This window comes from Mirounga leonina, unplaced genomic scaffold, assembly GCF_011800145.1.
Source record: "Mirounga leonina isolate KUSES-001 unplaced genomic scaffold, KU_Mleo_1.0 Mir_199, whole genome shotgun sequence".
In the NCBI taxonomy this organism is placed as follows: domain Eukaryota; kingdom Metazoa; phylum Chordata; class Mammalia; order Carnivora; family Phocidae; genus Mirounga; species Mirounga leonina.
Window position 1 is genome coordinate 14233921 of NW_023270498.1, and position 25283 is coordinate 14259203.

The 25283-nt window shown below is 41.1% G+C and overlaps 1 protein-coding gene across 3 annotated transcripts in view; it reads left to right on the forward strand.

Moving 5' to 3' along the window:
- Positions 1-25283, forward strand: part of VPS41 (VPS41 subunit of HOPS complex) — a 174674-nt gene that overhangs the window by 85408 nt on the left and 63983 nt on the right. For all 3 annotated transcript variants that reach the window (XM_035026530.1, XM_035026532.1, XM_035026531.1), the window contains 3 exons: positions 16115-16234; positions 17398-17544; positions 23100-23166. In XM_035026530.1, coding sequence (XP_034882421.1) covers positions 16115-16234; positions 17398-17544; positions 23100-23166 — 334 coding nt within the window. The remainder of the gene's footprint in view (positions 1-16114; positions 16235-17397; positions 17545-23099; positions 23167-25283) is intronic.

Here is a 25283-nt window from a genome sequence, read left to right on the forward strand (position 1 = left end):
CTCTTAAAAAGTGATACTAAATTAGAATTTCTGGATTAAAATAATTTAAAAGAAAAAACACACACTAAATGGATTCTATAAAGGGCTTAGTATATTGGGATTGATAAAAGTATATATGTGTGGTATTTTGATGTGAAGAATCATATGATGACACATGTCATTGTGATATAAAATCAAAATTTTTTTTTAGAGAATTCTTTTTTTTTTTTTTAAGATTTTATTTATTTATTTGACAGAGAGAGACACAGCGAGAGATGGAGCACAAGCAGGGGGAGTAGGAGAGGGAAAGCAGGCTTCCTGCAGAGCAGGGAGCCCGATGCGGGGCTTGATCCCAAGACCCTGGGATCATGACCTGAGCCGAAGGCAGACACTGAACGACTGAGCCACCCAGGCACCCTAAAATTAGTTGTTTAAAGATTTTTTTTTATTATGTTCAATTTTTCTAAGATTTTTAATAGCTTTATTGATACATAATTTGCATATCATAAAGTTACCAGTTAAAAGTGTACAATTCAATTGTCAATCTTTTCCAAAGTGGCTGCACCATTTTACATTCTCAGTAGCAATATATGAAGGTTTCAGTTTCTCCATATTCTCACCAACATTCATTTTCTTAAAAGATTTTATTTATTTGGGGGAGAAAGAGAGCAAGCAGGAGGGGGGAGGGGCAGAAGGAGAAGCAGATTCCCCACTGAGCAGGGAGCCTGATGTGGGGTTCAATCCCAGGACCCTGGGTTCATGACCTGAGCCAAAGGCAGATATTTAACCAACTGAGCTACCCAGGCACCCCACCAGCATTCATTTTTATCTGTCTTTTGATTATAGCCATCTGGGTGTGAAGTGGTATGTCATTATTGTTTTGATTTCCATTTTCCTAATGATAAATGATGTTGAACATCTTTTCATGTGATCATTGGCCATTTGTATATCTTCTTTGGAGAAATGTCTCTTTGGATTCTTTGCTCATTTTTTGATTGGGCTATTTGCCTTTTTATTATATACTAATGAAAAATTGTTTAGATATTGTATATACATACATGTCCCTTATCAATATGATTTGCAAATATTTCCTCCCAGTCTGTGACCTCTCTTCTCACTTTATTGATGGTATCCTGTGAGCTATCAAAGTGTTAGATTTTGATAAAGTTCTGTTACCCCCTCCCTTTTTTTTTGACACCTTGCTTTTGGTGTCTTATCTAAGAAATCATTGCCTGATCCACAGTCATGAAGATTTATGCCTGTGTTTTTTCTAAGAGTTTCTTAGTTCTAACTGTTAAAGTTAGGTCTAGAATTTCTTTGAGTCAATTTTCTGTATGGTGTGAGGAAGGAGTCCAAGCTCATTCTTTTACATGTGGATATCCAGTTGTCCCAGCCTCGTTCGTTGAAAAGATTATTCTTTTGCCATTGTCTTGGCCTCTTTGTCAAAAATCAGTTAATCGTAAATGTTAGCATTTATTTCTGGACTTTAAATTTTCTTGATCTGTGTATAGTTATCCTTGCGCCAATACCCTTTTTAGGTTTTAGAGGCACTAATTTTGCTGTAATTATTTATGGGATGACAAACAAATTAGCTACTCTTGAAACATTTTGATCTTTAGTTCTTTCTCTTTAAAAAGCCATCATAAAAGACATGTATCATATGACCTCACTGATATGAGGAATTCTTAATCTCAGGAAACAAACTGAGGGTTGCTGGAGTGGTGGGGGGTGGGAGGGGTGGGGTGGCTGGGTGATAGACACTGGGGAGGTTATGTGCTCTGGTAAGCGCTGTGAATTGTGCAAGACTGTTGAATCTCAGATCTGTACCTCTGAAACAAATAATGCAATATATGTTAAGGAAAAAAAAAAAAGAAGATAGCAGGAGGGGAAGAATGAAGGTGGGGAATCGGAGGGGTAGACGAACCATGAGAGACAATGGACTCTGAGAAACAAACTGTGGGTTCTAGAGGGGAGGGGGGTGGGAGGATGGGTTGGCCTGGTGATGGGTATTGAGGAGGGCACGTTCTGCATGGAGCACTGGATGTTATGCACCAACAATGAATCATGGAACACTATATCTAAAACTAATGATGTAATGTATGGGGATTAACATAACAATAAAAAATTTTTTTAAAAAAAGGCCATCATAATTTATGTTTGTTAGAGGCTTAAGAAACATTGCTATGTAAATGTGTCTTCCATTCAGGGACTTGTAACATACAAACTCTTGACTGATTTCTCTGGATCCATTAAGTTTCTTACATAAATATGTATGTGTTAAGCAGTAAAAAAGTAGTGTTTATTCAGTAAACTAAAATGACCGCTTTGTAGGCAGTTAAATAGAGATTTCCAAAATGTGTACCAGTTTGTTGTGGTTTGCAGAAATCCCTGGAGCTATGTCTTCTGTGCGTGTATGGTATGTACTTTTATTTTTTTATTTTTTTAAAGATTATATTTATTTACCTGACAGAGAGAGAGACAGCTAGAGAGGGAACACAAGCGGGGGGAGTGGGGGAGGGAGAAGCAGGCTTCTTGAGCCTGATGTGGGGCTCAATCCCAGGACCCCTGGGATCATGACCTGAGCCGAAGGCAGACGCTTAACGAAGACGCTTAACGACTGAGCCACCCAGGCGCCCCTGGTATGTACTTTTAAAGATCATTTATGCTGTATGGTTTTGGCATTAGTGTGTTTTGTTTGTTGTAAAATACATTTATTTAGCTGAAAATATTCCAGGAAGTATTTCTGATTTCAATAGGGAATGTATCTTTGATTTTAAAAAAGAGGGGCGCCTGGGTGGCTCAGTCGTTAAGCGTCTGCCTTCGGCTCAGATCAAGATCCCAGGATCCTGGGATCGAGCCCCGCATCGGGCTCCCTGCTCCGCGGGGAGCCTGCTTCTCCCTCTCCCACTCCCCCTGCTTGTGTTCCGCCTCTCACTGTGTCTCTGTCTGTCAAATAAATAAATAAAAATCTTAAAAAAAAAAAAGAGGCTTTGAGAAGGTGACACTAAAAGGGGGGCAGTACTGTGAAATGATCATTTTCATTTTGAAAGTGTTGGCAAGTTTTCAGGAGGATCTGCCTTTTTTATAACAAAGTTACGGCATTTTATACCTTTGAAAAATGAGAAAAACAAGATGACATTGGCCCAGTTGCAACTCTGATCTTTTCAAATTGCAGTTTTCAACTAGCACTATAAGCAGAGCAAGTTTGAAGCATCCAGCATTTAGCAAATGGTGATAACATCGTGATAATCATATATTGTAGATATCAAGACCTCTTTGTTCAGAGCAGATGGCGGATCCTACAGGGAGAAGAGAGTAAAGACATATCGTGTCACTGAGTGGTTATGACCTTCCACCTTTAAAAGAGAAATTATTCTAGCTAGATAAAGGTGGAATCTGGAGTAAAGGCATTTTTAACCCTTAAGAACACTGATCTTCCCTAGACTGACAGCTAAATGAGTCTTTGAATTATATGCAAACTTCTGTAACCATGGTGAAAGTAGCACAGACTAGAGAATTGAAATGAGGAAATGGAAGTCCTACAATGGGATATTCATAAGAAAAATTAAAAGAGATGCCTAATTTAATTTTAGTTCTAATTTTATTAAAAATGTTGATTCCTGTGAAAACATTTTTTCTAGTAATTAGAACATACAGTTCAGAATAGCCCTGCAAAACAGCAACATAGCAGAAAAAACTCGAGACTGTAGTTTGACACATTTGTTGTTATTTCCTTTTTAAGGTTCTGGCTTTTTAGGTCTTTAGAGATAGCTCCTTATCCACCAGGGACTAGGATGAGGAGGCTGTAGTTCTGTTTGGCATAAACTTTTATTTTAGGTTTTCAAGGTAACTTCTCAGTAGTTGAATGCCATAGCTGGATTTATGGACTCCCCTGCTTGACACATGAGCATAAAAAGCTTATTCTAAATTCTGTTTTGTTTCCATGTTGGGGGAAAAAAAAGGAAAGAAAAAGCACATTTCTTAAAAGTGCCATTGGAGAGAGCTTTCAAACATGTGACCCTATGGATTTTTTTTTTTTAGGTGTAACCTCTTGTGTAGCAAAAATTCTAATACATGAGCATAGCAATGAGGTTTCTATTTTAGAAATAAGTCTGCCAAGCAGATCTTACCTGGATTTTTTTTTAATTGCTTGGCTTTCTCTGTCAGCAGATAAACTTTAGCCTTTAGATAAACTTTGACCTTTACCTGTGAACTCTGAAATACACTTCATAATAGTTGGTTCTACCACTCTGACAAATTATTAAATTGTCACGATGCTGTTTGCAGCCGAGTTCATTTTTAGAAACGAGATAGTCAGCTGTTTGGCGTTGTGGTGGAATAGAATGAGGGGACCTGGCCGCAGGGACAGGTTGCTTTGTAAGCTAGAAAATGTCAGTCAGCAAACAAGGAAATGGTCTGTGTGCATGAAATGAGGAGAAGGGGCTGAAGGCTCATGGCAGGTTTTACCTGAAGGACAGAGGTGGTAGCATCAGCTAGCTTCTGTAAGTTTCCAACAGTGATCTGCAAATTCAGATTGCATTCTTTTTTTTTTTCCCTCCAGATTGCCTTCTGAATCCTTTCTGGAAGGGGATTGACTAGAGTGGCTTTTTATACTAATGCAGATATTTTTAGAATCCCGACAGCCCAGTGAACCAGTAAGCATGACATGGAGAGGTGCTTCCTTCCGTGTTTGCTGTCTTCTGCTGAGGTTGGAGCTGGGGTTCTTGGGGCCAAAAGGGATTTGACTATCAGTTATCCTGTTCGGTCTGTTGTCCAGTGGATCTCGAGGATGATATTTCTGCAAGTGATCAGATGGCAGCTTTATACATACAGACGTTTGTCACACATTATTCCACAAGTAACTACCAATTTATGTCCTAATGGTTGCATGTTGAACCAATAAATACCTTCCATTTTTTCAATACTATGTTATAAATTGTGGTTCTATTACTAGAAATTCATTTCATGCTTTACACATACCAAAACTGATTAAAAACCACCCATTAATAGGAAGTACAACACAAGTATAACCTTGCGCAAACATTTTTTAGGTATGTAAAAACCAAGTCATGAAATAGCTATATCATAAAAGTATATTTTGGCAGGGTTTTTGTACGTACTGAACTGGCTGAAGCTAAAAATAGAAACCCAGTTCTTAAAGTAGAAGTCATTTCAGTGTCAAAAATAGGCGTTCTTCACTGCTTTCAAAATCAAGTTCATTTGTCTCAAACATTACTGCTTTTTTGATGTCAAGATGTAGGATTCCCAAAGTCTTTGAGATGGAGTCATTGCAGCTTCGTTTTCTTCAGTGGTCTCTCTTGTTTCATATCCATCAAAAAGCCTGTTGACAGTAGAAACCTTTTTTCTTTCATGAGTTCAGCTCACTTTTCCATACGTAATATTTCCATATTGTTTGCAGCTTCCCCCTGAATTCTGACGTAAAGCTTACCATCTGTCTTCCTAGAGCAATCAAACCATCCTTTGCTTCTTACTGAAAATATCTTCCTTTGCATGTTGAGAGTGCTGTGATTTTTCTTAAATATTTTGAGTAGTTAATGACTGTGTAAGAATAATTGCCTACTTCAGATTGTTCGTCATGTTTTCTTGTGGGGTTTAATACCTTCACTGTCATGACCACTGAGAGGTGTTGTCTGTCTGTATAAAAGCTGTATAAATACCGTCATTAACTTGAGGTTTTTTTCTTTTTTTAAGATACGGCTATTAAAGCAAAGGGGTCTTAACTGCAAGTATTGTAGGTTGGCGTCACCAGTACAAACTGAATCACAGTCATTTCACAGGATTGTTTGGCCCGAACCTGCTTCTTGAACACAACTTTGTGTCAGGGTCCATGTTAGGAGCTGTGGACACATAGTACCTGGATTTTCGGAATGGCGTACAGTGTATTTCCAAAAGTAGATGGGTGGCATGCTGTCAGTGGAAAGCAGTTAGTCCATTAGACCATGAATCAGAATGGTGATTTTGCAGAAAATGAGTATTCCAAGCCTTTTGAGAGGGAAGAACGTGTACATTTATATATATGTATGTATCACCGTGGGATAATTTTGCCCTCCTTTTGCCTTTGTTCATTCTCCCCTATTGTTTGTTTCCTTTCAGTTTTCAGGAAGCAAGAGTAATTCTACCATTGGGTATGTTAATAAATCTTATCTAAGAGGAAGAAAGAATTAAGGCTAAAAATATAATTGGTAAAGAAACAGCAGTCTCTCATTTTAGCCAGGATAGGGAGATATTTGATCATTTATGTGGCTTGGAAAATGTTCATATTTTGTCTGTGTTCAGACATGATTATGGAGTGGTCTTGTTTTTGTCCTGATTTTTCGTGGTCATGGGGCCTTGTCTGATGTTGGTGATCTGTAAAATTGTTTATGTTCACCCAGAGAGCACCAAGGCCTAGCTGGGAGTGCCCAGCCAATTTCTGGATATCCACTTTTCTCTTTCTCAGTTGCAACAAATAAAATGCCCAACATTTGCTAGATTGCTTCTGTTGAGGTACTTTCCAAAAACGTATGTGTACTCTGGTTTCTTTCTTTTTTTTGTAGAAATATAATTACATATATAGCAATGTTTGTTGAAGGCTATCTATGAAACTATTAGCAATATTAGTAATATTAACATTAACAGTGTCTGGGCAGGATTATGAGTGCTCTTTTTGGCCTTCATTGGCATTTTCTGCCTTTTTTTGGTTTGTTTTTAAGAAAATACACATTACTGGGGCACCTGGGTGGCTCAGTTGGTTGAACGTCTCTGCCTTTGGCTCAGGCCATGATCCTAGGGTGCTGGGATCAAGCCCCGCGTCGGGCTACATGATCAGCAGGGAGTCTGCTTGTGTTCACACGCACATGCACTCTATCAAGTAAATGAATAAATCCTTTAAAAAAATGTGTTACTTTTATAATAATAATAAAAGAATGTGTAAAGTAATCTCAACTATTTTGGATCTCTGTTTAACTTAACATTGTAAATCACATGAAATTCCCTACATTGTTGAAGTCTAATTTTAAACATTCTTTAATGGTTATATAATATTTCATCCTATTGATCTGTTTAATTTTTCTTAACCATTCTCCTATTATTGGACCATTAGGTCGTATCCAGATTTTGGATATCAAAAATCATGCTGTAATGAAGCTAGAAATCTTTGGGCATGAACTCGAGCTGTGCTTTTTAGTTTTTTCCTGGCGCTGATTCCCAGGATTAGGATTACCCAGTCAGAGATGGTTATTTTTTAGGATTTAGTTGCATACCACCACGAAAGTTGCATTCAAGGAAACATACCAGTTTACACCAGCAGTGTATGAGACTACCTGTTTCTCCACATTTTCTTTGCCAATTTTGATACACAAAGAAAGTCCATTGTTCTATTTTGTAACTTCTTTGAGTTACTAGCAATTTCAAATATTTTTATTTATTGGCCACTTATAGATCTTCCTTTGTGATTTGTCTGACTGTATTCTTTGCTTGGGGCAGCTTTTAATATTACCATAGAAGCCAGGACAATGAAGACTGTCCATTTGATATTTATTGTCAGTTTGAGCATAAATTATTGCTGCTTACTGAATAGCCTGCAGCCTTTTCTCCAATTTTGGCTAAATCTGGAATAATTATTCTTGTTCCCACGGAGGCATTATATAGGAATCATAATGAGACTATAGAGTAGACACTGAAGTCTGTAAAAAGAGGGCACATAGAAGCTCCTACCACAGATGTGAGTCTGCCCTCAAACCATCAACTCTGCACTTGCATTGGAGGCTGTCAAGGACAGACCAGTTGTGCCCTGTGAAAGGCAAGTTCATTTGACTTGGTTTCTTCTGCAGATGGTGTCCTGATCTTTATCTTTTTCCCCTTTTGCTTTACTTTCAATTGAGTGAAGTGCTTGTTCAGATACATAAACCTGTGTGTTCAGGTGACTTTTTCTGTTACTCAAGACTTGGCAGTTTTTATATTTCTTTTTCATAATCCCCATCAGGCGAAGATCTCTCTCCAGTCGTCTGTGATTGAGATGATGCATAGTTAAGATCAGAGATCGTTGTTCATTGCACAGACCATTAATTCAAGTTTAATCACCCAGTGGATGACTTCTGTGTTTACTCTGCTGCTAAAGGGGTCCAACCTTAGACCCAGTCCCAGGAGATGTATGTATCTTTAAACAACTGCAAACTGAAATACAGACCCAAGGTGTTTGGCATGAACCACCAGCACCGTTAAGTCTGTGGGACCCATAATGGAAGATTTTTTTTTAGTGGTAAATTATTTTACAATAACCTTGTCACTTTTAAAACCATAGTTGCAGTTGTATGTTTGCATATGCAGAAACTGCAGATTGCTGGTTTAAATAGGAGCCTGCCTCGCATGTGGCCACAGTTAATTGCTAAACCTGTATGGGTGGGCAGGTGGATACAAAGATCTCTCTCTCTCTGTCATCGCTAGTTTTTTAATATAAAGGAAACTGCTCCTACGTGGCACCTCTAGTGCTTAACTTCTTTTTGTTCTCATTGAACCTGTAGCTAGGAATTCCTGGTCACTGAATTGACTGTTACCTGATGTCGGTAGGGTGTTTCTTAAATTTCAAGCGTTTTCACGGGGTTGGTTAACTTCAAGGGCTTGTCCAAAACCTGTGTTGCATTGGTGTTGTGTTTACTCAGACCTTGCTCGGAAGCAAGTGGTCTGTCAAGCAAGCTCTGGAAATCCGTCTGTGTACAGAGACTTCCTGTGGTAGCAGTTTTTGGCCCGTATTTAACCTCGTTTAAACATATTAAATTACCTCTGGGGAAAGGAGATTGAAGGATTATAACTCGTCCAGCAAATCACCCCTGAATTTAAGCAATGCTGTATTCGGGAAATTCTCTTTCTCTTCCTACATGCTTTATGTTCTTTCTGGATGGTGTTTGGAAAAGCTGTGTGTGTTAAACTTTGGTACTGAGCCAAAGCAGGAAGCAAGACAGAGGCGCCCGCTGTCCCACTCTTCTTGGTCACTTCTGCCTCCATCCAGATCCAGGACTTCTGTCTGTTGTCAGCTGCCAAACACTGTCCCAGCTCTCTGTGCTCACTCGTTTTTTCTCACTTGCTTTCTTGACTTCTTAAATTTCATTTCTAATCTTCTCCAATTTGGGGTGTTTAAATCCTTCTGTGACAGATCCTGCCCATCATTATGCCCTGTATCTATTGGGCATGTCCTAATGCGCTGGGTTTTCCTTTCCTTTCTTTATTTCTCAGTTTTATTGTCTCCAGCTCCAGCATCTTCTGGGATCTGGCATTTTGTCTTTATGGAGTCTGTTTTCTCCAAGCCCCTCAGCCGTTTGTGCAGTAACGCACTTGCCATCGGGGACTTGCCCGTGGGCTTCCCCCACCAGCCACTCTTCCCTACACCGTTGTCTGCCTCAGAGTGAGCGGTGCTGCCGGTGTGTAGGAAGCCTGAAGGACTCAAGTGATTTATATACTTGAAAGATCACAAGATGATTAAAAGGGGCCAATCATCCTCCCTTTCCTCCATCAGGGAAGAGTGGGCGATGGGTAATGATGGGTGTTACGTTGCCAGAATCAGTGGCTTTATTACAGCCCGAAAGGAATCCCACCCCGTGTGTGGGAGATTCTGGGATGTGCATCCCTACCACTCTGTAGTGTAGCAAAGTACTAGATAGATTTATCAGCACAAAACATAGGAGAATAAAGTATATTGCTGAGGATGTGAGGGCTCCTATTGAAATATAAGTACCAGGAGTGCTGACTGCCAGAATGTGGATTTATGGGAAATAAAGCCCTAGAATACTTTCTCCAACAAAAAATAGACCTCTTGGAAACAGTTTTTCCTCTCTGTGTACTTAGCTCCCATTGAGCTTAAATTGCTCTCAGTATTGTGATAATGACAATTCAATATTATGGGATGTGGAAGATGAACCAAATAAATTAACCAGCTGCTTTTAAAGGTAGTTCACTCAATGACTTACCCTCTAAAATGCTTTGTAGAACATTCATGCTCAGTAGGTCTCTAGGCAGTTTTATGACTAGAAGAAAGAAATGGATTTTATTAAATGTCAGTGAAATACAGGCAGATAGTTCTGTAGTTAAATTAGTGTAGACTGTTTGTAAGAAAAGCAGCTTATCTTTTCTTAAATCACTGAGGCGGAACTTTCCTTGGCATTCCTGCCAGTGTGTTTCTGCTTGAAATTCCCACAGATTAGGATTAAAAAAGCAAATGGAGAGTGGATTGTCTGGTCCTTTCCCCTCCTGGTGAAACCGTGGGTCCCACAGAGTGCTGCAGATCAAATCCTGAGGTGCTGCCTAGTTGTATTCGAAGAGTTTCAAAGGACAGTAATGGCAACGCTTCCATAATTACTAGCTGACATTTAAGGTTTTTTTCTGCTACGTATGGATTGGGAACTAGGACTCGTGAGTAAGGAAGAAAGTAGAGTGGAGGGGGAAGGCAGAAATAAGTGCTTCAAGGACCGGGGAGGTAACGTAGAGGAGAGAAGCAGGCCAGGTCTAGACCACCAGGATAAGAGGGCATGGTGGTGATGGGGGGGGGGGGGCACCTCAGCAGCGCACAAACACAGTTCAAATCATCACCGTTCGGGCCAAATGAGAGGCCAGGTGGCATCCCTGAAACGAAGGAACTGCAGTCAGCTAAACTGAATAGAGGAAGACTAACCTTAAAAGCATTTCCCAGGGACACCTGGGGGGCTCAGTCGTTAAGCGTCTGCCTTCGGCTCAGGTCATGATCCCAGGGTCCTGGGATCGAGCCCCGCATCGGGCTCCCTGCTCCACGGGGAGCCTGCTTCTCCCTCTCCCGCCCCGCCTGCTTGTGTTCCCTCTCTCGCCAGTGTTTCTCTCTGTCAAATAAATAAAATCTTAAAAAAAAAAAAAAGCACTTCCCAAATTTGTGATCGGTTGTGTACAGATTATCTCCTCTGCTGCTGAGCAAAAGAAACTGCACCATGGTTTAAGGCATAGGACACGGAGCCAGTATAAATGAGCCCTTTCTCAAGGGATACCATTGTTACATCAAGGATGTAGTAACTGTGGACCAGTGAGTCCACAGGGTTCCTTCCCTTAGATTTTTGAGATCAGGGTAGATGCCAATGTGTCCAAAATAGTTTAGGGACATCACTAACTGAAGACGGGCTGAGTCACTGGGGGGTTTGGGGTGTGATGTAGCTCCTCTTGCAGCAAACACACTGCGCACGTAGACAAAGAAAGAAGGAGACTGGTAGGGCCGGGGAAGCCTACTTAGTATCTCATATTCATCATGCCCTGTGCGTCTAGCAAAGTCGATGTGGTTTATTTCCCTGATGCATTTACGGTCTGTTGGGGAGATGAAGAGTAAATAAATGAATCCCAGTGAGCAAGATACAGTGTGGTGTTCGTTATCCTGTGATAGAACCAGCACGACCCTAAAATGTATACAGAACCAAGAAGTTAGGAGGATTTACAAAAGAATTCTAAATGAAGATCTTCCCTAATGTATTTCAGGCTGTTTGTTTACACATCATTTCTTCTTTTTCATCCACAAAATATAAAGGGAAAATGATTGAAACTACTGCTATTTGAGAAACATCAGAAAATAACATGAAATCATGTCTATAACTGTAATGTAAATTAGTTAAAATTTGTTTTCCTTTTCAGGAGGTAGTGTGTCAACCTCCCCTCACCTTTTTTTTTTTGAGCACTCCTCAGTTGCACAGAATGACGTGTGCTGTCTGTACTATAAAAATATTAAGAAGCTTCTTTGATCCCATGTCAGAGCCGGGTACACAAGGTGTTTTGTAATAGAACTCTGGAAAGTCAGACTCAACCCTGAGACCAGCTGAATTCAGAATTCTTCTCTCCCTGCTTTTTTTCCTGCCCTCTGCTGGAAGTTTTCCTAGGAGCTGGAGCAGGGGACAAAGGAGGCCCGGGCCCAGCCGGCCTTAGCTTTCTGCCCTAAGTCACAGCTCCGGACCACAACAGAAAGGATCAGCTGGAGTGAGTTTGGGTATTGGTTGGAATTGCAGCAAGACTTAACAGTTTTCTAAAGTTAATGTTTTATTTAAAAAGTAGGTACATTTTATGTGAATTAATTCTAATACATATTCAGTATGACTGAAACATTCCTTCTTTAGGTTTCATCGAATTGTTGATATTGTTTTGTTTTGTTTCAACTGTTGCCTTAAATTATCCTGATTATCAACATCAGAGAATGGATTTTCAGCCCTCTGTGTATTAACATAAAAATAATTCACATGTTCCAAGCAGAATAATCATGAAAATAGAAATAATATAAATCTATCACCTATTTCTAGAAATAATTATGATTACTTCAGATTTTTATATATGGATACACATTTTATTTAAAGGTCATCATATTTAATACAGTTTTGCGATCTGCTTTTTAATTTAATGGCCCTGAACATCTTTTTACGTTAAATAAACATATGTATATAGAATCATTTATAAATGGATGCATACTCTTCGGTGATCTAGCTCTGCCAGGCTTTACTCGATTATTTCCCAGCTGTTAGTCGATTTCTGGCTGTTATAAATAACTTTACGTACTTCTTTACTCACGTGTCTGATCACTTCTGAGCATAAATATCTAGGCGCAGACTTCTGGGGTCATTTTTAAGCTTTGACTCCCCAGTGCTAAAAGATTCTCCAGAAAGGGGATGAGTTGAGGGCGCCGGCTTCCCCGCGCATGCACTCCACCCCCCCCCCCCCCCGTTCCTTCCTCCTCGTTTTGCTTCAAATTTGTCAGTTCTTTCTGTTCTTTTACTTCGTCTGTCAATTCTAGGACCATTGCTTTACTGTTTTGAGTACTAATTTTACAAAACACCCATCCTTCCACCCACAAATTGCTTAATTAAAAAAATTCCTATTATTCTTACATATCTTCAAACGGATTGATAACGTTTTGGAAGTTCTATAAATAATTCCTTTGGGGTTTTCTTTGTGCTTCCATTAAAATCACAGACTAACTATTAAGACAGGCACTTCAGTGGAAATTTTGAGTCTTATTATCTAGGAACATAATGTACATTTATGTAGCTCTCCTCGTACATCTCTCAATAAAGTATTTTTTCTTTTGTCATGTAGCTAGTGCATGCACATCTGTTTTTGCTCATTACTGACTTTGAGAGCTATGGACTTTCCCTTGTTTACAACTTTGCATCCCCTAAAGTTTAGATTTGCAGTATTTGTATTCTCATTTTCAAAGTGCTCTGGTCACAGTTTGATTTCCTCTCTTACTTGAGGGTATAGAATATTTATTTATTTATTTTATTTCAGCTTTGCTGTGTGTTTCTTATCCTTTGGTGTTAATTTGCTTAATTTTGTTGTCACCTGAGAAGAAGAAGAATTATTGTTAAAGTTCTTGTCTGTTTGATGGAAGGGCTCATTCATGTAGAGTCAGGAGTGGGAGATTTCCCTTATTCCCTAGATAAGTCCTGTTCTTTTCAAATACTGAATTCTTCCATATTGCTGGTGTTTTTTCTTGTTCCTGTTTACTGGGAGAAGTCTATATTCAGTATTCACAGTTGTAGTTGCTGTGAATGTGTCATAGATTTTGTGAGAATTTGTCCAAATGTTTTATTCTGGACATGGTAGGAGAAGGAAGTTTTATGTTTTCCTTCCTGCCTGAATTGGAACACAATTGTCTGTTGGGGAAATGGCTTCCAAAGGGTGTAATTATTGGTGCAGCAGGGAAGTGATGTATGTGTTAAAAGCCTGCTTGCTATATTCACCGAGACAGCTTGAAGTTTGTGCGGGTGCTGCCCACCTCTTGACTTTGAAGTCTGTGGGGTACAGCCCGCCGCTAGTAGGCACCCACCCCATTGCCGGCATACCTGTTTTCTCCTTCCAAGCTGTGTGGCCGAACGAGCGAGAGTGGCTACTCGGGTTATGCTGCCAGTGCTGACCGCGGCCTGTGTGTCCCTGAGTGCCATTTTCCCCATGACTCTCCTTACCTCCACCCCCATTTCACTGAGCATGAGGTGTTTGGGCATGCTGGTACCTACCCTACCACCTACTTCCCAGATGGGCTTGTTCTTGTAATGAGGTAAATCGTGGCCTTCACTGAGCTCTTACTTCTGTCATATTTTATAGACATCTCCATTTAAAATTGGGGGCATATTTAATTTAATAATCCAGGTGCGGATTGCTCCCCTTTCATGCAGCATCGGTCACCCCCTTGGTGGGATCGGAGGGAGAGGAATGTGTTGTCATGTGACACCACACTTTTCCTCCTCACCACCCAGCCAGCCATTCCTCCTAGCAGGCAGTTATGGGGCACTCCTGGGGCCCAGCCCACTTCTGAAAATCCCCTCCCTCTGATCCAAGCCACAGGTGGAAGATAGGCATTGTGATCTTATTAATTCCTCATGTTTAATATAATTGTTTTTAGTTACCCTCTTTAGTGAAATGTATAGCAAGAGTGATACTCTAAGGCTTTCTCCTCCTTCCCTAGATTTCAAACTTACCCTGTCACAAAATACTGAACACATTCAGCGACCTCCTTGGCTCTGTTTTTTTGCATCATGGCCAAGGGAGAGGCAGAATCACAGAGGACAGACCTCTAAGGGTCTTTAACTGGGAACAGGGCGGCATGGTGGTGGGGATTTCTTACTTAAAGCCTGGACGGGGAAGGACGAGATGGGTGGGAAGATCTTCGAGAGCAAAGAGGATATCCTGTATCTATCTACTGGGAAGACAGGATCCCATATGGTCATTAAAAGCCGCCCTCCCGGGGCGCCTGGGTGGCTCAGTTGGTTAAGCGACAGCCTTCGGCTCAGGTCATGATCCTGGAGTCCCTGGGTCGAGTCCCACATCGGGCTCCCTGCTCAGCAGAGAGTCTGCTTCTCCCTCTGACCCTAACCCCTCTCATGTGCTCTCTCATTCTCTTTCTCTCAAATAAATAAATAAAATCTTTAAAAAAAAAAAGCCGCCCTCCCTGTAGTCTCCACTATGGACTGAGTGAAGCCACCTTTCTTTTGCATGGATAATAGAGAACTTCAGGCATTTATGTCATTTTAAAGTGACCATTCTCAGTGTATTTGTGAAGGTGGACACTTAATTTTAGGGTTTTGGTGTGTGTGTGTGTGTGCCCCTTTGACTATAGGAGCCTAACTATTGAGAGTAAGAAATATAAATAAAATGCGAATTTATTCTCTTTCTCCTTTTGACCTGTTTTTCCCCTTTAGGGGTGGGAAGGGACACAAAATACACTAAGGTAAACTGAGTTTAAATTTCAGTTTACTCTAAAGATAGGAATTTTAAAAATTCTGTGATGGAATCTATCCTCAGCATTGCTTTTAAAAGATAAACATATATTTCAGGATTACATGTCTGAAGTTATATATTGTAAATATATATTATATAAATTATGTATAAGTTATGTTATATAAAGTCTTTTCTTAAGGGATTTAAATTGGATATATCAAGAAAAAATATTGTATCCTTAATAATGCATGAATTACTAGAACTACATCTTCACCAGTCTTAGAGGTTTTAACCAGTTATATTTGGTAATAAAATTTATCTGGCAGATTTTTTTTTTTTTAAGATCTTATTTTTAATCAGTCTCTACACCCAGTGTGGGGCTTGAACTTACAACCCCAAGATCAGGAGTCGCACGCTCCACCAACTGAGCCAGCCAGGCTCCACCCTCCCCCGCAGATTTTTTTTTTATTATAGATTCTTCCCTTTAAAATAAAGACCCTGGCTAACTATGAACTTTTTAAAGAAGTTTAATCCTAAAGCAAGTTTGTCTTATTTTATGACATGAATTACTGTTCAAACATCATTGTTAAATTATTTTTCTTGGGTTAAATGAAAAACAGGCTGCTTCTGACTATTGCAGTTTAAGCTGTGACTGTATTTTCAAGGAAAAAATTACGAGGTTTTGATTTCCCAAGTTACAAAATAAATTAATTTCCGGGCAATCATTTGAAGAACTTTCTGTGACACAAATCTTTTGACTGACGAATGTGTATTTTTTTTCTCCCTGAATTTTGGTATTTTGGTGCCATCTTGTGGCTTGACTTTGTAGTAACTCCAACATGCAGGGGACCGGCAAAAAAAAAAAAAAAAAAAGGTAAGAAACCTAATATATGCTTCTCAGTTTCTAAACATCTTTTGTATTTGTCCCTAGTTGCTGCTATTTGAACGATCTTGGATGAGCAGATGGAAGTCTTCTGTTCTGCATGAAGGGGAAGGGAACATAAGGAGTGTCAAGTGGAGAGGCCATCTGATTGCTTGGGCCAATAATATGGTAAAAGCACGTCTTCATCTTGCTGATCCTTCTGCAGAGCCAGAAAAGTGACCACATTGGGAGAGCTGTGACAAAGGGGAAGATGCCCCTGGCTGCAGTGGTCTTTTCTAAGACCTACAAGTGGTGACTGCTCTCATACCTGGAAGGTTAAAGAGATTAGATTGCTTTTAGCTTTCATAATAGAGTAATTCCCAACATATTCTGGACTTTATTTTGGAGTAAGAAATCTGAGGCATGGAGAATAGCCAAGGAAATGAAAAGGCATCTTAATAATTGAAGGGTTGCATTGGGAATGTGGTGTTGAAAATACCATTTGCCTATTAGCCAAGGGCAAGCATAGTTGCTTTGGAACAAGTACAGGATATTGCTGATTTCATTTTACTCCCTGTATAATCACAGGTGAAAAGAGACCTGCCTTTTAAAAAGTAGATTGTAATTTTTGGTGTTGCCCTCTCTTTAAAGTTTACTCAGTATGAGAGCAGCTGAATAGAAAGCTTAAAATTAGATTTTGACATCTGGCATATCTTTTGGAATTTCAGGGTATAATTTAGTAAATTCGTTTTAAATGGTAGAATTCTCCCAGAACCCACCTTGCTATTCAGGACTTTTCTTAAACTTCTCCCAGGTCACAGTTATGGGTAAACAGACCTGTGGCCTCTTGGTATATTTTTAGTTAGCTGCTTGCTTGATGTTTCCATTTCAGTGCTTTAAAATGTCAGGTGTAGTTTTCTTTACACACAGTGGTTTGTCAGATTCAAAGCTTTTCTAAAAAACTCCATTTTTATAGTGGAACAATACAATTAGAAATGTTACTTGTCTGTCATTTTGGAAATGCAGTGGTAGATATCTTTCCATTTCCCATTTGTGTTGTATTTAAGCCCCTGATGCCATCTGCTAAGAAAATCTCTTTTGTCCCGAAAGAAGGGTAGAGGTTTTCTTTTGTTGTGGGTTCTCACACGGTTTGTGTGGAGTAGGAGCATTTTCTTTTGCATGGCTCCCAGCAGTGCTCAGTAAACACTGTCAATATTTTGCGGTGCTAATTATTGGTGGTGTGTGGCAGGGGTTGTTAATAAGTTTTCCTGTCCTTTCCTTCTCCCTTCTTCTTTCCTTTCCTTTCCTCCTCCCTAAGTGTAGAGGACACTTAATGCTCTTGTATTTTCCAGGGTGTGAAGATTTTTGATATCACCTCCAAGCAGAGAATCACCAACGTGCCCCGGGATGACATAAGTCTTCGCCCAGATATGTATCCGTGCAGCCTTTGCTGGAAGGACGGCGTGACGCTGATTATTGGCTGGGGGACTTCTGTCAAGGTGGTTTGCTTATCTTGATAATAAGTCCATGTTGTTAAAGATCCTCCAAAGGAAGATGAGTTCTTGAGTGCCTTCCTGGAACCAAAATATTTTGCCCCCTGAATGTTCACGTCATGTGATACTCATTTATGCTCAAATCCTTTCATATGCAGAAATTTGGAGATACAGTCTTTCTTTTCCTTGCCACATAAAACAAATTGTGAACTCTTCCTTGTTCAGAGTGGTGCTGCCATCTGCGATCCTTAAATTTCCCCTCGCCCTGTTGGCCTTAGCTATTTATGGAACATGTGGTTGGTTTCGTTGGTTCATCAGGTTTTCCATTCCTTATTGTTCATTCCATTCCCCTTAGCTTCTTGGTTAGAGTTGATGATGGTCGGAAAAGACTAAATTATCCCGCATGCTTGGTCATAGTTGGATGGAGCAGAGGCCCAGACTTATTGATAAGATTAGGGGCTGTTTTTTGCCATGCAGCTATCTGCCCCTCGTGTGCCTGAGTAAATGAAATTCAGCCGTTCTACAGAAGAGGGCCCAAAGCTCATTCACACTTATTTTTTGTGTACCAGTGCTTGTCTTGTATTAGGTATTTCAGAACCCAAAGTTGTTGGCTTCCCTTTAAAAATATATAGCTTAATATAAACAAAATAAAAAGTTAGCTAAGAATAGTATGAGAAAGTATCCCAGCAACCATCTGATGGCAGAGCTCAGGCTTTAGAGTCGGACAGGTCTGGGATCAGTTCTAACTTCTCCATGTACTTCCTGTGTGAGCGTAAGCCTGACTCTTCGTCCACAAGTGGGAGTACTGACTGTTCCTGAGTCCTGAGCTTTGGGGAGGATTAAATGAGGTAATGCCTACAAAGAGCTTAGCATAGAATCTGACATGTTATAAGTGCTTCATAAACCTCAGTTGTCATTATTATGCCATAAAATTCTAGAAAAGTCTTGAAAAAGACATGGTTATTTAAATGTACTCTTCTCTGGAAAAGGGAAGCATAAAAATTATGAATGCAGTGCTGCTTACTAACCAAAACAAGCATTGTTAACTTGAGGTAGGGTCCTCCTGGCTCTTAGGTTGGTATGGTTCAAGTCCTCCTTTCTTTCTTAATTGTTTTCATGTATCAAGTGAACATAGCCTGATTCATATTTAGGATAGCAGAAGGGAAGGTGTGCCCAGTAGTCTAGGATAAAAAAAAGTGAAAAGTGATTCTCTAGTCTCCTTATTCCATATGTGTGGTTACTCATCCAATAAACTTACGTTGTTGATATTTTTTTTTTATTTCCTTAAGTGAACCAAGTGGCTTTTTGTTGGTTGTTTAAAGTTGTGATTTTCTGTTCTTCCGCTGAAAGACAAGGAAAATTAGGCCGTAGGGGCGCAGAAGTTTATTGAATGCTACCAAAAGTGCCTTCTCTCTTAAGCTGAATAATGGCCCACAAAGATAGTATGTCCTAATCCCATAACCCATAAATGTTTCTTTATATGGCACGAAATAATGATTAATTAAGGATCTTGAGATGGGAAGATTGTCCTGCATTATCTGGGTGGGCCCTAAATGCAGTCTTTTTTTTTTTTTTTTAAAGATTTTATTTATTTGACAGAGAGAGACACAGTGAGAGGGAACACAAGCAGGGGGAGTGGGAGAGGGAGAAGCGGGCTTCCCGCTGAGCAGGCAGCCTGATGTGGGGCTCCATCCCAGGGTCCTGGGATCACGACCTGAGCCAAAGGCAGACGCTTAACGACTGAGCCACCCAGGCGCCCCAGTCCCAGTTTTAAAGAAGGAGCGGCACCTCGGGAAAGGGGAAGGCAGCATGAGCAGGGAGGCAGAGACTGGAGCACCGCACACAGCCAAGGGAATGCGGCAGCCACAGGAAGCCGGAGGAGGCGTGTCGCGGATGGATTGCCCTCTAGAGCCTCTGTGGGGAGTGCGGCCCTGCCGACACCTTGATTGGGGCCCAGTGATACTGGTTTTAGACTTCTAGCCTACAGAACTTGGACAGGATCAATTTCTGTTATGTTAAACTGCCAAGTTTGTGGTAGTCTGTTAGGGCAGCCATGGGAAACTAATATGCTTTCACTGTGCCCAAATTATGATCCAACTCATACGTAATTTTTCATGTCAAATGTTTCTTTTTATTTACTGGGGATTCCTCTTATTCAGACTCAGTCAGTAGTACGCCGAGTACTTCTTCTCAGTTGAGAATCCCCCTGTGATCTGCTGAGGGAAGAGAAGATAGGACATAATCTTTCCTCTCCGAGAGCAGTCTTACTGGGGAGAGACAGCCACACGGTGTAGCAAAGCAAGCAGTTAGAGCCATTCATGCACTCATTCATTCGGCCAGCAACCACTTACCGAGTTCCCGCGATGTGCCAGGCAATGTTCTAGTGGGGGAAGATGGACAAGCAAGTGAATATACCACGTTGATGCTGGTAAATCGCAAGGGGAGTAGTTAAACAGGGACATGGGGAAAGGGGCTGGGGTGAGTGCTGCTATGTAATACAGAGCAATCAAGGGAAGACATCTGTCCTACCGAACGTGTCCTTTGGCAGAGATCTGGAGGGAGGAGGCCACACATCTGTGCGGGAGGGGTGTCTGCTGGGGTGGCAACCACGGCAAAATCCTTGAGGCAGCGGTGTGATTGGCGTGTGTTTGTGGAACATAGAGCTTATGGGCAGAGCGGATGGAGCAGGTGTGGAGGAGAGGGATAGAACTTCCGAGGGAGGGGAAGGGAGGGAGGTGGGTACGCTGTGTAGGGGCAGATCGTGTAGGGCCTCACTGGCCTTGGTGCCATCTTTGGCTTTTAATTTGAGTGAGATGGGAAGCCAGCAGTGGGGTTTTGAGCAGCGGACTTAGTTAAATGATCTAACTTGGATTTTGAAAGGATCACTGCTGTGTGGAGCCAAACAGCAAAGGGGCAGTGAAGATGGGAGACAGGGCAGGAGGCCACTGCGGGAACCTCTGTAAAAATCCTGGTGTGTCGGATCAGCCTCGTGGATCTGGATTCTGGATGTATTTTGAGGGTAGACCCTGTCGTATTTATTGATGGCTCGATGTGGGATGTAAGAAAAAGACAGCAGTCAGTGGTGACTCTTTTAACCTGAGAACCTGGGAACCGAAGCTGCCTTTTACTGACATGGGCAGGACTGCTGATGGAACACATTTAGAGGGCAAGTCAGGAGATGTTTTTGCGTGTGTCCACTTGAGATGCCCGTTAGACACGTAAGTGGAGGAGTGGCAGAGGCATCTGGATGAAGCAAATTAGCGTTCACGGGTGAGAACCTACCTGTCAATGTAAAGGCTCTTGAGGTCATCGATCTGGTCTTAGGGGGCACCTGAGCTTAGGGTAGTGTTTCACTCTTCACCCACATGCACCTGCTGCTACCCGTCTGAGGCAGGTGTGGGAGATAGAGCTCAGACCACAGAACATGGGGTGGGGGTGGAGAGGAGAGCCCAGCCACCTGAACTTCCATGTGTCCTGGTCTTCAGAGAGCTCGTAGCAGGGTCAGGGAGACAGTCTGGCCTCGACCTGAGTTCCCTTTTCCCGAGGAGCCTTCCTCCCCTGCCGCTAGACACCCCTGCTTTGTACTTGTGTACTTGCCCTTCACACTTGAGTAAGAGGACTTCTTTGTGTGTCTTCCCCACTGCCCCATACTCTTTCTAAGAAAAGAGCTATGTCTGTTTCTTGAAACCCGTAACTCAGGACTGGTGCCCAGTAGTTGCTCAAAGTGCTACTGAATATTATTCGTGGATTACTTTCTGTTACTCTCCTTCAGACCATTTGAGACACTACTCATGTACTTTTATCAGCACATTAAGATGGTTGTCCCTTGGGCACTGTGGGGCATGCCCGATAGACAGGTAGGCAGTTTCTCTAGTAAGTGTGGACAGAAGAATCAAAAGTCTAACAAAAGGAGAAGGAAATAGGGGAAGATTGGGGAAGTGGACAGGACATTGTCTGAGGTGGACAGGAGACAAAAAGCAATAATGGGAGAAAATTGCCGGTCACTTCTAGGCAAATGCTCCTACCTGCCCCCCCTCCTGGCACTGGGTTCGAGTCCTGTGTTAGAGCAAGGCCTGCCATGTAGTTCCTACACTGCTGGACAGCAGTTTGGGCATGCAAACCAGGTCACATCCCCATCCAGCTCCAGTTGGGCTTCTAGGAATTTATCCTCTGGCAACAGAAGCCCAAATGTCTTATATCCAAGTATGTGAATCGTGCCTTCAGGTTGGATAGAGGCAAAAACTGAATGTCTAAAAGGGTATCGTAAGAAAATAACAGTACACTCATGCAATGAGATACTATAGACATTATTGTGTTGTGCAAGAATATTTAAATAATACATTAAATTACTTTAGGTGATTGTTAGGTTAGTTAAAGTCGCTTCCAAACAAAAAAGATTGTTAGTGTGTTCACTTTATAATGGGACAGTGGATAATGTTTGCTTTTTCTCTTTGGGTTTTTCTGTATTTTAGAATTTTCTATATTGTAGCTAAACTTAGGGTAGTAGTATTTCTTGTGTTCTTTTATAGCTACCTGAAGAAAAAGGAAAAAACCTGATCCTTGATGAAAGTTGTGTAGAATCAGTGTTTAACTTCAAGTTGTCTTACCTCAGTGGCAGAACTTACGTAAATTTTTGTTGTCTTATTAAAAAATAGAATATATTCACTTTAGAAAATATAACAAAGAAAACTGAAATTATCCATAGTCTCTCACCTTAAAATAACCATGGTTAACACACTTACGTTGTTTGGCGTGAGTGTGTATGTGTGTGAGAGAGATAAATGCACACACACATATATATCCAAACCGTATCCATATAATTTAAAAAAGAGATTGGCAAACTTTTTCTGTAGAGGGTAGTAAACATTTTAGACTTTGTGGGCTACATACCGTTTCTGCTGAATTTTTTCTTTTTTTGTCTTCTTTCTAGCCTTTCAAAATGTAAAAAACTCTTTTTAGTTTACAGGTCATAAAAAGACCAGTCAAGAACAGGCTGTAGTTTGCCAGCCCTGATTTAAAGTTTATGATACACTGATTTTAAAACACTTTTTTTTTTTAATTTTAAAACACTTAAGAGGGAAAAAAAAACACTTGAGAGAAGAGCATGATGCCACTTATGCAAAGTATTACTTAGCAACAGTGAAATAAATGACTAATATGTAGTCAGAAACACAAGCCCTAATGTGAATGTTGCTCAGGTTAGCCATTGGGCTTTTTGGTTATGTGCTTCTGCAAGGGCTTTATCTGGACGATGATAGAAGTAGTCCCTAAGTAGAGTTGCAGAGAATGGGTCATTGGAAACATGTTAAAGTGATATTATAGTTTCCCTTCTTTCTTTGTCCTTGAATAAGACTTTACTGAAGAATAATGTTGGAGAACATAAGTAATGGTTGCTATATGTCATTGAAATTAATTTCTGTCGTTTTAAGTCATTGAGTAGGTTGTATGCGCTCCGTCCCAGTGCTACATGGCTAATTTAACAAAAGTATCCTATATTGAATGAAATGTTATGAAGAGTTTTCCATCACATGAGTAAAATAACCTGTGAATTTATTTTCTAGATCTGCTCAGTGAAGGAGCGGCATGCTAGTGAAATGAGGGACTTGCCAAGTCGATATGTTGAAATAGGTAAGCCTTCTAGGAATGTAAGACGTCAAAAGAGAATCCATTTCAGTAAGGGGAAACCTAAAATCATGTTCGTCTTCAGGGCTCATCATTTGGGACCTGAGTGAAGTAGGTCAAGAAGCTTTGAAGTTTTGAAACTTTGCTATAGAGACCCTCTTTTCTCACTGTATTTCCAATTTTTACACAGTATTTTTGTAGCTGGCTTTGAAGTTAAATAACCACTGGTTTGGGTTCTGTTGTTTCCCACCTGGACTTTGGACAAACTGCTATATGCCTCTGCATTCTCATCTATAAAATGTGAGGAAGAACACCTTTCCCACAGGTTGTGGTTGGGAATTCAGAGCGTTCATGCATGTGCAGCTCATCGCACATATTGACGTCTGGTCCTGTCCACATATAACCTCTGAATACGAATTTTCATCATCACTGGTCTGAGCCGAACTTCCATAATCTTTTCTCTGGATCACTGCAGCAGCCTCCTGACTGGTTTGTGTCTCTTGCCACTGTGAATTGTGGTGATCTGGTCTCCCCACTGCAGTCAGCATACAAATCAGATCGTGTCACCACCCTTCAGCCCATCCCCGTTGTTTGTAGCACGGAGAGGAGAATCTTGGCGTGAGTGCAGGGGTCTGTGCTGGCCCTCCCTGGTCTCCGCACTGCAGCCACACTGGCCACCTTCACCCATCCATGCTCCTTCTTGTCTCTCTAGAAGGCCCTTCTTGCCTCTTTGCATGTCACTGACCCTTAATCATCCCTCAGCTCAAGTAGGGGAAGAGCCCTCTGGACCTTGCCAGCAAGGTCAGACCCTCCCCTGTGAAGCATGGGTGTCACTCCCCTTTCTCACACCTGTTTCACTTACAGTGACTGTGCAGTTGTTCAGTGTAGGTTGGTCCCTTCCCCCACACCATAAGCTCCCTGAGAGCTCGCTCTGGGTCCTTGCTCAGTGTTTGTATCTCCAGGACGTGGCCCGATGTAGGTACTAAATAATAGCGAGTACTGAATGGATCTGTGACTCAGGGAAACACCTGTTCAGGAGAAGTATGATGAAGATGATCTACCACTACTTTTTACAACTTAGTTTTATAACTTAATGTAAAAGTATTCAGACAGAAAGGATGAAAGCAGAATGACTTTTGCTAATTAAACAGATATAATCAAAGCTATTTTGGGACTGTTTAGAACCAAGCGGTAGGAGACAATGTTGTGCAACAAAGAAATTTTGCCACATTATAAGTCAGCTGAAAAGTTCATTTACCTATTTGGATGATGGATGGGGAATATCACTTTGAGGGGTTCTTATAACAAGATGAAGCTAAATCACTTGCACATGACTGTCTTTCTAAAACCAGAAAGGTGTGTATTACCCCCATGGCTCATATGGTCAGAGCATTTCAATCTGGGATATTTTGTACTTGAAGACAGAAGTGGGTGGTAGGGTTTTAATAATTTTTTGCCTTACAAAGAGAAATAAGTGCATTGTTGGGATTGCTCAGGGTACGGACACAACAGGCCTGTGCAGAATATAACAGTCCTGAGAAGAACTGAGGAACAAGACACTAGAGACGACTGGAAACTACCAGGTCACTATCATTACTTCAATGTCTCCGTCTTCTTTTCCTGCCTCCCAGCAAAATCCTCTGAACACCTCAATGCATAGTGTCCTGAGAGAGAAGTATTCCAATATCTTAAATACAGATGAGTGGGAAAAAAATCAAGAACTCTGAGAGTTTTTAAGGGGATGGAAGACTTGCCAGGAAGGCATAAAAGTATCGTAGCTGTCCTCTCCTTAGCTGATGTTGATTGCTCACGCATGAGGCGTGGACCAGTCCCCTGTGTGCTTTACCTACATTGGTTCACGTCACCCTCGTGGCAGCCCCCATGACGGTGGGGCACAGGGACATAAATATCTGGTCTCAGATCTTACTACAGTGGCATTAGAAATGGACAGAATCTTAACTGCAGAACGACCACCAGCTTCTGGAGACACAAGGCAGTTTGCCAAATTCCTGTATGATCTTAATGAACTTGCTTCACCTTCCTGAGCCAGGCTTTCCTCACCTGTAAAATGGAGGTGATAGTATCTACCTTTGCAGTCGGTTGTGAGAATGAGACCTAAGTAA